Source organism: Nerophis lumbriciformis, linkage group LG06 (genome assembly GCF_033978685.3).
Source record: "Nerophis lumbriciformis linkage group LG06, RoL_Nlum_v2.1, whole genome shotgun sequence".
In the NCBI taxonomy this organism is placed as follows: Eukaryota; Metazoa; Chordata; class Actinopteri; order Syngnathiformes; family Syngnathidae; genus Nerophis; species Nerophis lumbriciformis.
Window position 1 is genome coordinate 31,909,725 of NC_084553.2, and position 14,422 is coordinate 31,924,146.

Here is a 14,422-nt window from a genome sequence, read left to right on the forward strand (position 1 = left end):
AAGAAGAAGAAAAAGAGGGACGGACGGACGGACGGACGGACGGACGGACGGGATCAAAATACGAGGGTAATATAGGTAGATAGGTTATAGCTGCATCGCTCGCGGCTCGTCATATATTTAACGTTAATCCGCGATTTCACCGAGCGTTTCACTGACGGTGAGCAGCCTGACGCTGCTTCATGCACGTAGTAACAGTCACGTGTTTTCATACCGACGAGCTAACGTGTCCAGGTTATAACCCTGTTGTCAATAAACACACATGGACTGAAGCTAAATTGTCCACTGTCCACTGCAGCATGTGAATGCAATGAAAAGAATAGAATCTGAGCCAACCAGCTGTTAAAATGTTGTCCAGGTTAATGTTTTGGCCATTAAAGGCCCTTCATTTCAAGATTTCAACTGTGATCGGGCTTTAAACAGGTGGCTGACCTGTTCAGATGGGTGTAACTGCTACTGGTCAAATAATGTGAAATAGCATTTAATTTTACATGTATGCAATGCCATTTAAATGTAATTATAGATAATAATAATAATAATAATAAATACTGTGTAGTGTTGTAAATAGTCAACGGGAAGAATTTTAGTAAGATACAGTATAAGCCATGAGCACTACACAGCCAGAAAAAAACCTAGGCAGGACAAGTAAAAATATTGGGGCAAGTAGATTTGAGAAGTCGGGCAAGTAGAAAAAAACCTTAACGTTGAACCCTGCATGTGTTGAGCTGCTGCCGCTTAAGGTTAGACGGCACTGTACATAGAGCGGTTCTGCTCGTTAGTAAAAAATTATAATGTTGGATGTTCACTCCTTCACACAGATGAGTATAGAAAAATATTTTCAACGGCCGAAAAGGGCTCGACTTGGAGAGGAGGTAGGCCTACAGTCCGGACCACAGGTGCGACCTGTTCAGCAGCAGCAGGAGGAGGAGGTTGACTGACTGTGGCAGGACACCTCTGCCTCTGTTTCACTTCATGTTGCTGGTAAATAATATGGTTGTAGTAGTAGGCTAAAGTTAAATTATTTAGTATTCACTAATTAAAGGGGCAGAGCTTTAAGAGACATTTTAGCTTTTATATTTTATAAGATATATTTTTTGTAAGAACCACAATTAATAAATATATTTCAGTGAATCACTAATTGTTCAAATCTGTATATAAATATGTACATAAAATGTTGTAATTATATTCCAACTCCGCGTTCTTCTTTGTCATCGCCGCTGCCGCCACCACCCCCCGACCACACCACCACAAATAGATACCTGTCCTGTGGGAAACACTGTACAGGATCAAGTTTCCAAATGGGAAACATTTTCTGGGTTCTTTGCATGCATGTAATAGAATTTTACATTACATTTTCAATGATGATAATAATATTAGTAAGTTATCTATCAGAAAACCTAAAACTTCTGTGGTACATTACATGGGACTTGTAAGTGTCAAAAAGACAGCCAAAACAGGTTGGTAGTTGAGAATACATCTAAAGGTAAAAATTGTGTAGAAATGCACCCAATTGCAGGAAAAGTCTTGTTTTCAAAATTTTATTTTGGGGTTTGCGTGGAACCACTTGGTACTGTTTGAATTTTTCCTCTTTTTTCCTCTCAATTTTTATTCCTCAAGGGGTGCTCACATCCCTGTGTGTTAAACATACCTACCTGGCCAATAAAACTGATTCTGATTTTAAACCTGAAACGCTTGAGCCGGTGCTGAGTTTGCAACTTGACGTGACGTCAAGTTATACTAAGGTATTGAAATATGTCTTCCGTCAATACCTATAAAAGTACTTAATTTGTCACACATCCCTACACATTGTACTGGTTACCCATACAATGATTTAGTGTTTAGTTTTTTTTTACCTCTTTTGAAATGCAAATATTCAACCAATGATGCAATTTCAAATGTTTTCATGTTTTGCAAAGAGGTTAGCAATATCCTAGTTAAATGAGACTAATTATGATTTTCAGTTGACTGTCTGACATGTGGTATCATTTACTGTGCTCCCGCTCCAGACCACTCGCAATATGACGGTGGTCCCATGTCTCTCTTGAATAGCAAAACAGTTCCTGCACACACAGTGCCTCAATGTGTGTGTGTGTGTGTGCGTGTGTGCGTTGAGTGTCTCTGTTTTTTTAACCCTGCATCTGAGTGGTTGAGCTTGTAGGTGAGGTCACAGACATCTGTATTTAGAGTCAGTGCATACTAACCTCGAGCAGAGGTTTGGAAACGTGTTTACTTGCTGCATCAGAGAACAAAGTTGAGTAAGTCATACCACATATTTTTCTCTTGTTTTCTTACTTTTAAGTTCTATTGTGTTGTTTTTTAACATGATTTATGGTCTTGAAAAACAATTACATTTTTTTAGCAGGACTTTGTTTATTGATTTAAAAAAATACAATGTTACTCTTACATTAGTTTGCTTCTGTTTTTTTGGTTTAACTGCTTTAGTTATATACATTGTTGGACGAATTGTGTGTATATATATAAATTATAATATAATTGTTCAAATGTTATTTGGTTTAGTTGTGTTTTGCCAATCCTTGACAAATACACCAATGTAGATTTTAGTCTGTTTGGCTGGATTGAGCCCAAAGTCCTTGACTTTTAGCTTGGGTTATTGATTGCTCTCCTGAATTTCACAATGCTGTTACCGGTACTCGGAATACACAATACTTTAATTGAACCCAACTTGCTTTTAACACAAATGAGCTCTCATTAACAAGCCTACCCCAAAAAACATTTCAAACATTTCTCCACTTGGATTTTTACCACAGGTCCAATTGGCTCAGTTGTGCTTCTTTATTCAGACATTTTACTACACGATCAACCTGTCCAAACTCACCACCGTCAGAGGGTGACATTTTTTTTTTTAATGGCTTTTGTGAAACTTCCTAAAGGCAGTCTGTGACAGTATAATAAACAAATAGCAGATATGATTGTCTTACTGTTTCAAGGGCAAGAAAAGCCTGAAAAACATTCCTTTTAGTGAGACAATAACACAGTTTCCTTTAATTTATTAACACCCCATTTTGGTTTACAATTGAACACTCCTCAAATAATTATAATCATACATATGGAATGGTTCAATACTTAATAAAATTAAATAGACAATTTAACCTTTGTTAAAAACAACCCTCACTTTAACTTTAATTATTCATTATTGCACATTTAGATCATATTCATGAACAAAAGTTTCAGCTCCTTTTCAATATCAAACTGAGCAGGCCCAGAAACTAAATCCAAGAACGCTGACGTTAGCAGCAAGTACTTCCACATATCCATAAATAAATAGTTGTCCAGACAATTTTATGTGTCAAAAACTGTGGAAGTCATGAGACACGTTTCATGTCATATGTAAAGATTTCACAATAAAAGCCTGTCCCAAAATCTATTGGGCGAGCTCTGAGTGTCATTGCTGAATGGCTCTGATATGTGACAAAAGATGAGTGGAACAAGGTAAACATGTTTGACTACATAAAGGAGGAAGCAGTTCAGAATATTGCATCACCGTTTGTCACACAATACACTTCAAAGCTAGCATGTTTCTTCAGAAAAAAATGGTGCTCACATGCCTGTGTGCGTGACTGGCACTACTTCTTCAGACTGATAGCTTAGCATTCAGAAAGTTGTCAAGTTTTTCGATTAAGTTTTACCATTTTAAGTGCTAAACAGTTTATTGTAGTATTTAGGTCGATTAATTTCAATTTATCCATCCATTTTCAACCGCTTGTACCTCTCCAGGTTGCGAAGGGCTGGAGTCTATCCCAGCTGCATTCGGGCTAAAGGCGAGGTACACCCTGGACAAGTCGCCACCTCATCTCAGGGCTAACACAGATAGACAACATTTACACACTAGGGCCAATTTAGTGTTGACAATCAACCTATCCCCATGTCTTTGGAGGTGGGAACCCACGCAGTCACAGAGAAAACATGCAAACTCCATGCAGAAAGACCCCGAGCCCGGGAATCAAGCCCAAGATTAATTTGATTAGAACAAAGCTTTGGTAATTCTGTTGCTTTGATTAATCGTTTATTTCATAAAACAGCGAAACACATGGAGTACCTGGAACTTTAAATCCGCGATCATAGTTTTCCTCACAGTATTTTAATCAATTGCACATAGCATTGGTGTTTGGGTGCCGTGATCTGTTTTGGGGCGAACAGCAGAGAGTTTTAATCTTTTTTTAAATTATTGCACACATGTTAAATGTTGTTGATGTGCATTTATTAGAATAAAAGAATGAAGGTTATGGCAAGCAGAACATTTTTTATTTAAATTATTTTCTCTAAAATACGCATTTTGGTTATGAAGTGTGTTCTATCCGTTTACTCGATTAATTGAATAAACTAAATGATACATTTCACAAATACTTAAGTATTTGATAGCTGCAGCCCAAGTAGTATTTCTGTTTGAAAGCTCCAACTCTCCTGTGTTCTTTCAAGGAGGTTTAAATGCCTGCAGGGATTCTCTCCACAACATTGGCTCTAATCTTGGCTTGACTGTTCTCAATTTCCTTCAAACTCTCAAAAATCCAGCTGGGCCCTCAGAATGCATGCTTAAAGATGTGGTTGCTGATCTGTCTTGTGGCAGTACTTCTTAACAGTATTGCCAGTTGGATGTTCAAAATTGGAAAAGTTTATCCACGTAATAAACTTAGAAAAAAACAATGAAACTCCTGTTGTTTATTTGGCCTCCTGCATTTTGCCCTAGACACCTATCTGAAGAAGCCTTTCTATAGTGTGATTGCAGTCAGCTATGCAAACATATACTTATCATTCTCGTTTCTTCTTTAGGTAAGCTGTGACTTTCCCCTTCCTTGTCTCTCCATGCACCTGCAAGTACCGTGGGTGGCTCTGGCCTGGCAGAGAGGTGCTATGCTCCGAGACTCTGCTGCTTCTGGAGACCCCATGGCTGTTGGACCTCCATCTCCCTCTGCGAGGAGGCGTAGGCTCACGCTGGTAGAGTGTGTATTATGGTCTCTGCTAATCTTGCTGGTTTCTGGGCTGGAACCAGTGCTGAGTCAGAAAGTCTTCACCAACACATGGGCTGTCCATATACCTGGAGGCCAGGAGGAAGCAGAAAAAATTGCCAGTAAACACGGCTTTATAAACTATGGACATGTAAGTCAACATTTTTTCTGAATTCTTTGGAATTTTCTGGTTGGCATGTGTACTAAATTCATGAAACGTATCAAATGAATTATAATTTTCAGTGTAGTTTTTTATAGTCAAACTTCAGTTTTACAAGGTAAGAAACTCGAAATAACCGACACGGCAGTTTTACATCCATTAAAAGCTGTTGGGATGGTGTGGCTATGTTGGTATCGCGGCCGTGCCAGCAACTTGAGGGTTCCAGGTTCGATTTCCGCTTCCGCCATCCTAGTCCACCCTGAAATCAGTCAATAAATAACTACCTTTTGACCTTTTGAACCCTAACAAACATAAGTCCATAGATGACTTTATAGACACATTGTATAGCCTGAGTTTATATCCTAAAATCACAAGGCCAAGCAGAATCTCAGGACACAGCGCCGCACTTATTGATAATATTTTTACTCATGATTTTGTTAACACCGCAAGAGGTCTGCTAATATCCGACATCAGTGATCATCTGTCTATTTTCACAATCAATGACGGAAACTAGAAGAAGAGGAACATTGATGACAAAAAGACATTTCGAAGAATATCCACAGAACAAAGTATGGCATCTTTCAAGAATGACCTGAGAGATCAAAGTTGGGACAATGTATACAGTGAAAATTATGTAGATGATGCATATGGAATTTAAAAAAAAAATACTTTCACGATGCTTTATGACAAACACTGTTCATTGAAACAACTTAGTAAGAAGCAAAAGAAAAACAATCAACCATTGATGACAAAAGGACTGAAAAATGCTTGCAACAAGAATAATACATTATATAGAACATTTATAATACCAAGATCTACATAGACAGAAAACAAGTACAATACGTATAAGAACAAGCTAACTAGTATACTACGAACACATAGGAAAGAATACTACAGTCAATTATTAGACCGAAACAAAAACAATATGAGAGCAACATGGGGCATTCTAAATAGCATTATTAAAAATGGCGCTAAGAAGGATTACCCTAAATACTTCTCAGACGGAAATGTAAAAAATGTAAATATGAACAAAGTAGTTGAACGCTTTAAAAAGTCCTCCAGATTTGGACCAAATCTGGAGGAAAAGATTCCAGTAACTGAGTCAGTTGATGATTTGAATGACACTATAGACAGTAATCCCAACTCGATGTTCCTCGAATGTGTGATAAAAGAGGAAATAATCAATATTGTGAAAACATGTATATCCAAGACCTCAACTGATTGTAACGAAATTGATATGGAAACAATAAAAAAGTTTATTGAAGAGATTTCGGAACCTTTAAAATATTTTAGCAACCTATCATTTTAATATCAAAATTCCCAGACAGAATAAAAATAGCAAATGTCGTACCAATTTATAAACTCCAGTTTACAAAGTATGGACATGTTTCTCTTTTTCCACAATTTAAAAAAATTGTTGAAAAACTGTTTAACAACAGATTGGACTTATTCATAAATAAAATGAAATACAGACATCCACTACGGATACAGAGCCAACATTTCAACATAAATGACATTAATCGAAATAACTGAATAGATTACCAATGCAATAGATAGTAAACAGTGCGCAGCGGCAGTGTTTATGGATTCAACAAAAGCATTTGACACAATCAATCATAATATCTTAATAAACAAATTAGAACTGTATGGCATCAGAGGCTTGGTCTTGAACTGGTTAAGAAGCTACTTAACCAACAGGAAGCATTACGTGAGGATAAGAGAACAAATGTCTACACAGCTGAACATATCTTGTAGCGTACCTCAAGGATCAATACTGGGACCAAAATTGTTCAATCTTTATATAAACGACATTTGTAAAGTTACAAAGGACTTAAAGTTAGTATTATTTGCAGACGATACAACTGCGTTTCGTTCAGGAGAAAACACGCAGAAGCCAATACAAATAAAAACAGAAGAAATTAATAAATTAAAATAGAGGTTTGACAAAAACAGACTATCTTTGAATCTCAGTAAAACTAAAATAATGCTATTTGGTAACAGTAGAAGGGAAAGACAAATACAAATAGACAGAGTAGATATTGACAGGGTAAAAGAAAACACATATTTGGGTGTAATGATGGATGATAAAATGAACTGGAAACCACATGTAAAAAACGTACAGCCTAAAGTAGCAAGAAACACGTCAATAATGAATAAAGCAAAACATGTTCTGGACCAAAAATCACTTCATATTCTCTACTGCTCGCTAGTGTTACTATATCTGAGTTATTGTGTAGAAATATCGGAAAACAAATGTGCGCTTCATTCACTAACAATGTTACAAAAAAGATCAATTAGAATAATTCATAATGTTGGATATAGAGACCATACAAACCCTTTATATATTGAATCAAAAATACTGAAATTCAATGACTTTGTGCATTTGCAAACAGTTAAAATATGTACAAAGCAAACTATAACCTGCTACACAACAATGTATAACAACTCTTCTCAACAAAAGAGGAGATATCTAACTTTAATCTGATTTAAAACATTTGTATGCACGTACAACACTTACAACCTTTAGCATATCAGTATGTGTAATTTTCAAACAAATCAAACAAAGCACTAATATGATTAAGTTGAAGAGACTGTTCAAACTACAAGTGTTCACAAAGAAGAACAATTATCATACATATCTGAACCTTTTTAAAAAAAAGAAGATACAATGATTATTTATGTCATTAATACTTGTTTACTTACTTATGGTATATTTATTTGTTTATTATTCATATGCTCACAATGCAGCTAAGATAGGCTCCAGTACCCCTCCGCAAACTCCAAAAGGGACAAGCGGTAGAAAATGGATGGATGGATGTTCTCTTACAAACTGCTGTGATCTGAAAAGGGGTAGGATTATGAAAATGGGTAGGATTAAATAAGCTCTGCTTCTTCCTACTTCTTTTTGGACATGCTGTAATGAAACAACTGGACACATGGGATGCATTACATTGAAATTGTATTGTATGCATGCTCAAAATAGACTGAACTGAACTGAACTGAAAAACCGAATCATGCAAAAAGTGGGGTCTACAAAAACTGGTTTCGCTATATCAGTTCATTATTTCAAGTAGCTGTTCTAATGTGTGGCACCTTGAGACAAGAATATGTTGAATGACAGTCTTACAATAACATGTTATCCATAACTTATTATTTTTGCAGTTTTATTCATTTTTATGTATAAAATATAAAAATCTACTTAGCACTTCCTTTTGCATTCACTATCTTAATTGCTGGCAGGATTGTGTCAATCTCTGGCTGTTGATTGAGGACATGCATAACTTTAACAAGCGGCGGTTACTTAAATTTAAGATCTTCCCTTGTGGATCATTAAAGTTTGTCTAAGTAACTTAAAGCACAACTCGAAACTTAAAGCATAACAAAAAGCAGAGAGACTGCTCCTATCTTCTAATACTTGTAAATTGGGATACTCATAAGTTGAGGTACCACTGTTTATGACACAGTATAATGCCAAAAGTAAGCATACTAGACGCACATATTCTATAAAAATAAGTTTAAAAATAAGAATTGTATGTTGTCTGAAATTTTAAAGTTTGTTTTTGTTTGTTTGTTAAGATTGCAGCACTCAACACATACCTCGAATAACTGAAAATAACAGATTAATTGACACATTTCTCTGCTTAGCATCTTGTTGCATAAAAACTGTTGTGATCAGAGTACTGCTGAATTATCATGCTTTTTTCAAGTTGAGCCACTAAGTGATATTGAATACAATGTAGTTACCAATATATTGTTTGAATGCTGGCTGAGTATCAGCTGTACACACTAATAGCCCATAGCCCAGCAATGGTAATACTGTATGATAATGTGTGTGCCCGCCCTGTCCAGTTTAATCAGTTACACATGCAGTTTTTAGTGTGTGTGATTAGAAAGCCTCACCAGCCTTTGAAAGCAGCATACTTTAAATCTGAAAGTGTGGGAAACCTCCTTTGTGCTTCAGTTATGTCTACGTTATCTGCTAATTTAGGCAATTTTAGTCAGGGTGGTCAGCTGTAAAATTACTTGGGTTTTGTGTGTTGTGCTAACCCCTCAAAACCTTTCTTTTGTCTTATTTATCAACGTATACAGTGCATTCAAAGGAGAAACATTGGATATGCTCAACAATTGTAATGACACGACATTACTGTTCAGCAGCACCAAAAATCCTTTAAGATAACCATTGGAGACTCCAGTGGTTTGATGATACAAAGTCAGGACATAAAATCATCCTAAAATGGTTCTCTTTTGGCCATTGGATAGAATAGCTGATTTCACAAGCAAGACCTACTGTAGACTTTATGTTGAGTTGCATGAGATATGATATGACCTCATCATCATAAACCATAAATAGTCAGGTGTTCATGCCACCAAAAGGCAATCACCACTCTCACTATGTAAATAAAGGAAAGCTGCATCCTGATTACATTCTAGAATATTTGACAGACACAAAGCCATTGTTTTAGAGCTGGGGGAAAAAAACAAATGTGTTAAACCAACGTTGATGTCGAGCTATGCAGAGTCAGACATATTGTAACCTGTCTTCTATGTGTTGCTGCAGCCATGTGCAGTTGTTGAAAGTAAGCAGGAGATGTTATGGGGATGATCAAAGCTGGCTGCAGCTGCAGCGGCCTTATTCTTCTTACAACACACACTGTATCTTAAACATGCCACATGTTTTTGTCACAACAAAATGCCATAACATGTGGAGAACATTAGCATGTTGTTTAAAGTCTGTACACAGACAGATTTACTACCTTCACTATTTTATGACTTATGTATCAGCTGTACTTGTTGTATAACACATACAACCTAATAAAAATAAGAGTGCTATTCCTTGCATTTTTGTAAGGTTTAAACATATTAAACGGGCTGTTAGCAACTTGCTGAAAGTTAAATTTTTCAAACCAACATTTTTTATTAAGAACACTCCCAGCTAGCTTATGTTACCAATACTGGTTTGAGAGAAAATATTTAACAAACAAATGTCAATGTTTGTCACAATTATAAGTTGAACGTTTTAAAACCCTTCTACAGAGGCCGGGGGAAATGCTGCTTTGATTGGCTTTAATGGTTGTCAGTCACAACAAACTCGTCCACGCATTCATGCCCACGGAGCCTGCCTACCCACAGGAGAGGTCTTGGCGAACAAAAAAAATAAAATACAGACGCAATGGCCATTGTTCTTTTTCTCCATGTGTGAGCATAGATGGGGTCGTATCTTGGATGATTTGAACCAGGAAAAGGGCGATCCACAAGAATTACGGCTCTCTGAAAATGAGCGCCCTACAAGCATCTTTTAAATACATATTTAAAAATGATTCCCTGCCAAATAAGGCTGAAAAAAAAACTAGCGATTCATTCCTGCATGTGTACACATCAACTGCTTTTCCTTCTGGATAAAACCGCCCTTTGAAGACCTTTTGTCGGCGTATATGTAATACAGTATGCGAATGAAGACGTGTACACAGTGGTCTTGCAGTGAATGCACTCTTTGCTGAAGAAGCATGTGCAAAGGTCCCTTTGGGGTCCTTAGCTGAGGCCTTATATGGTAAGTGCAACAGTGAAAACCTGAACATCACTTTACTTCGCTAAGATTGCCTTGACATTTCATGGCCAACGGGTTTGTCGGTACTAATCAGTCAAGGTAAAGAGCTAAAATATCTTTGTCACTGAGGAAACTGCAGGGCAACACTATTTGGCAGAAACGTGTCAGGATGCAACGAGCGCACTGTCTAGCTTTTGTACTATCCTTCAAATGCTGAATTTTAAAATATTTTTCTTTTTTTTGGCTTTTTTCTTTCCATTGTTAAACATGCTATAATGTCTGACAGTGTCGCTAAAAAGTATCAATACAGGGGTACCTCGGGATACAAATAGCCCACCTTACAAGTTTTTCAAGATATGAGCTGTGTCTTAGCTTATTATGTTCTAGGTTGCTAGCCAAAATTTAGATTACGAGCCTCCCCGCTTGTGGTTGGCATAGCGAATGCCACGGTGAAACCACTAATATCTGATCAAAATATTAAATCTTATCTTATTAAATCTTTGTTATTCTAACCATGAGGAGAAGAGGACACAGATGATATTCATTAAATAAAAAACAAATGTAAAGAAACACGACCAAGCATATAGCTAACTTGGTGAAGCTAGTCTGCACCATACTGAAGCAGAATGAAATCAATAATGCCCGCCAAGGATGTTAAAATAATATCTATACGGCAGACCTTTATCCATGAAAATACGGAGAAGCTGCTGATGGTGTGTTTGATGAAGAAGCAGCTTGAAAGATATACCTTACAAGTACTCTCTCTAAGGTAAATATTATTACATTACTTCACAAAACTTACTGTAGATTTACCGTAGTACATTTGAATGTACTAATGCATGAGCTCATACAACGAAATTTCGTTCTTATCTGTACTGTAAAGTTCAAATTTGAATGACAATAAAAGGAAGTCTAAGTCTAAAAGGAAGTCTAAGTACTGTATCTGTTTTGATACAATATTTCTTATCTAAAAGCATGTTTTTTTCAAAAGACACGTTACATGTTAGAATTGTGCTGTTTTGGGAGGGCCAATCACGGATTAAATTGATTCTTATGCAGTTCAACGGGTGACGTTGTTTCGCAATACAAGTTTTTAGAGGTACGAGCTGCGTCACATAACCAATTAACTTGTATCCCGAAGTACCACTGTATGTAATGTTCTTGCACTAAAAGTACTTCCAGTAAAAGTAACTCTAATGTATTACCCATAACTTTGACTGCGCTTTTAAATTATAGGCCCATTTCAGGAGTGTACTAATTAAAACAAAGTAATGCAATTAAGAAATCGGCTGACACGCACGGCCTGGTATTGGGATTAAATGCCACCTTGCATCTATTTGTAATCAACATTTAAAATAACTTTTCTTGCTCTCATCTGCCTTCCAATTGGAAATAAGACGTTTTGCCACATCTGGTTAAGTCACCATTCCAGTACAGTGCTACTTGATAGAGTCCTGATGTTGGATTAAAGGGCATGTTTAACACTAGCAAGATATGACTAGAATGAGGCATTTACATAATTAGTGAATACAAAAAAATCAATGGAGTTATCTGTGAAGAGGATCAAAGTCGACGCCTAGATCAAACACATAAAAAAACTGCTTCAGTCACGTTTAAACTTATAAAATGCCCTTTCCTGTTATCTATTAAGTGACTGCTGGTTAAAGTGCTTGGTATACTCTTGGCATATATGAGGCCACTCACTGTATCTGCTACAGGCCTGAGGCTTTTTTTATTTAATTTTTTTATTTTCCAACTATTCAATCTTATAAATCCTTTGTTATCAACAGAGCACCGCTGTTTAACATGCAGTATTGCAGCATTAACCGCTGCTTCGTTCTCATATCATGGCAGTTTAATGTTTTCACAGTACATTTGTTCGCTAATAAAAATGTTACTGCGCAATGCAAAATATTTCCATCTTAATAATAATTTCAAATCATTAGTTGGGTTGCTGTGTGAATGCTATAGTACATTGCTTAGAATGACGGCCATGACGAAATGGTCAAAAGTGTACGTGGCTATATTTTTAGATTTTAAATCATTTCTATGATGCATCAATCCTATTTTTAATCATTTATCTGGTGACTTTAAAGAAAAAGGGTGCAAATCACCCTGCTCTCTTCTTCAAGGTAGAAACGCCTAAGTGTTCTGTTGATGCCAGGAAAAAATGGCTGCCATTTTTTTTTTATTGCTCTTGACGGTTCTGCTTGATAGTGACTACCTTTTGTAAGTGGTCGTGCCTGTACACCTCAGGGGGTTGCATGCATGAAAGGAATTGTGCTTGGCCTTTTGTGCCTGGACTGTATTCCTGGGTACCATCTGTTTCTACATTCTTATGTAGAAAGTAGCCCAAGATTGAAGAACCATTCTTGGCGATTGTGAAACATTTTTATGAAATTACTATTTGGGTTGACTGATTGCTATTGCTATTACAGTAATTGAAGATGTGAAACTTTTTCATGTTGTCTATCTGGTGATTTATAGTTGCTGTTTGGATAATCCATTAAAAAGTTCTATATACATCATATCTGACACATCTCAAAATAAAAAGGTTTTAAATTGGGTACAATCTGCTTGTTTCAAACGAAAGACTGACGGGAAGATATCCGTAATTGGACTCTGGAGAACTAAGGCTATCAACTCGGAGGGAGGGGGGTTGTGAAAAAAAATAGCTGGAAAGACATCTAACATGATTGGGCAGTTATCATGGGCGAAGAAAGGGCCTGCTGAGCTCTGCAAGGAGCCACTCTGCACAATCCACACAGGTGTTTACTCTACCCTACTGCATTTCTTCCAGTTGCTCATCATCTGACTGAAAAGAAACACCACATTCAAAAAACCTTTTGGTATTTAATATGATATGGATTTCAACATAAATAAAGACCTGGGTATACGATTGTAACAAGCATTTCTTTGAGCAACTCATTCGGAAATGAACAATCAATCAATCAATCAATCAATGTTTATTTATATAGCCCTAAATCACAAGTGTCTCAAAGGGCTGCACAAGCCACAACGACATCCTCGGTACAGAGCCCACAATCATTAATTTATTTTTGTTAAACATTTTTTAGTGCAGTGTCAGTAATACAATGCCACTGTATTTTGGGGCTAATCCAACATTTGTTTTGGCCCTTGTTGACAAAATAGTCCTGTGTAAAATGTTGTGGACACATAGTAAATGGTCTATATTTATATAGCGCTTTACAATCCCTGCAGGATACCCAAAGCGCTTTACATTATACGTCACATTCACCCATTGTCACGCACATTCACACACTGATGGTTTAAGCTGCCATGCAAGGCGCTAGCCACGACCCATTAAGAGCAAGGTGGGTGAAATGTCTTGCCTAGGGACACAACGGCTGTGACTAGGATGGCGGAAGCTGGATTCGAACCAGGAACCCTCAAGTTACTGGCACAGCCGCTCTACCATCTGAGCCACCCCACCCCAAATGAACACATAATTATTTATTTGTGAGTGGGAGGAGGCTGGCAAACAGCACATGTACTAGGATTCCCAAATAAGTACGACCATTATTTTTAAGACCTCACAAATGGCCCACGGTTTAAAAATAAAAACTCCCTCCAAAACCCAATGTTCAGAGGCAACCAAAACTGCGTGCAAGCTCACGCCCAAATGCTTGTTTTGAATGTCAAATTTTTGTTATGTTGACACATTAACATTGCTCAACACATGTATCCATGTTTACATTTATAAGTCAGAAATAAGGAAATTCATCATGCTGTAAA

At 36.9% G+C, this 14,422-nt stretch overlaps 1 protein-coding gene across 5 annotated transcripts in view; it reads left to right on the top strand.

Annotated features, from left to right (window-relative positions):
* furina (furin (paired basic amino acid cleaving enzyme) a) overlaps positions 1 to 14,422 on the top strand; it is a 163,447-nt gene that overhangs the window by 12,771 nt on the left and 136,254 nt on the right. For 4 of the 5 annotated variants that reach the window (XR_009815623.2, XM_061964155.2, XM_061964157.2 and 1 more), the window contains exon 2: positions 4,786 to 5,112. Coding sequence is in view for 4 of the 5 variants with exons in the window: in XM_061964155.2 (XP_061820139.1) it covers positions 4,819 to 5,112 (294 nt within the window). In the remaining variant the exon portion in view is untranslated. Of the gene's footprint in view, positions 1 to 2,149; positions 2,253 to 4,785; positions 5,113 to 14,422 lie in introns of those variants that run through there. The other variant, XM_061964156.2, reaches the window with a different exon arrangement.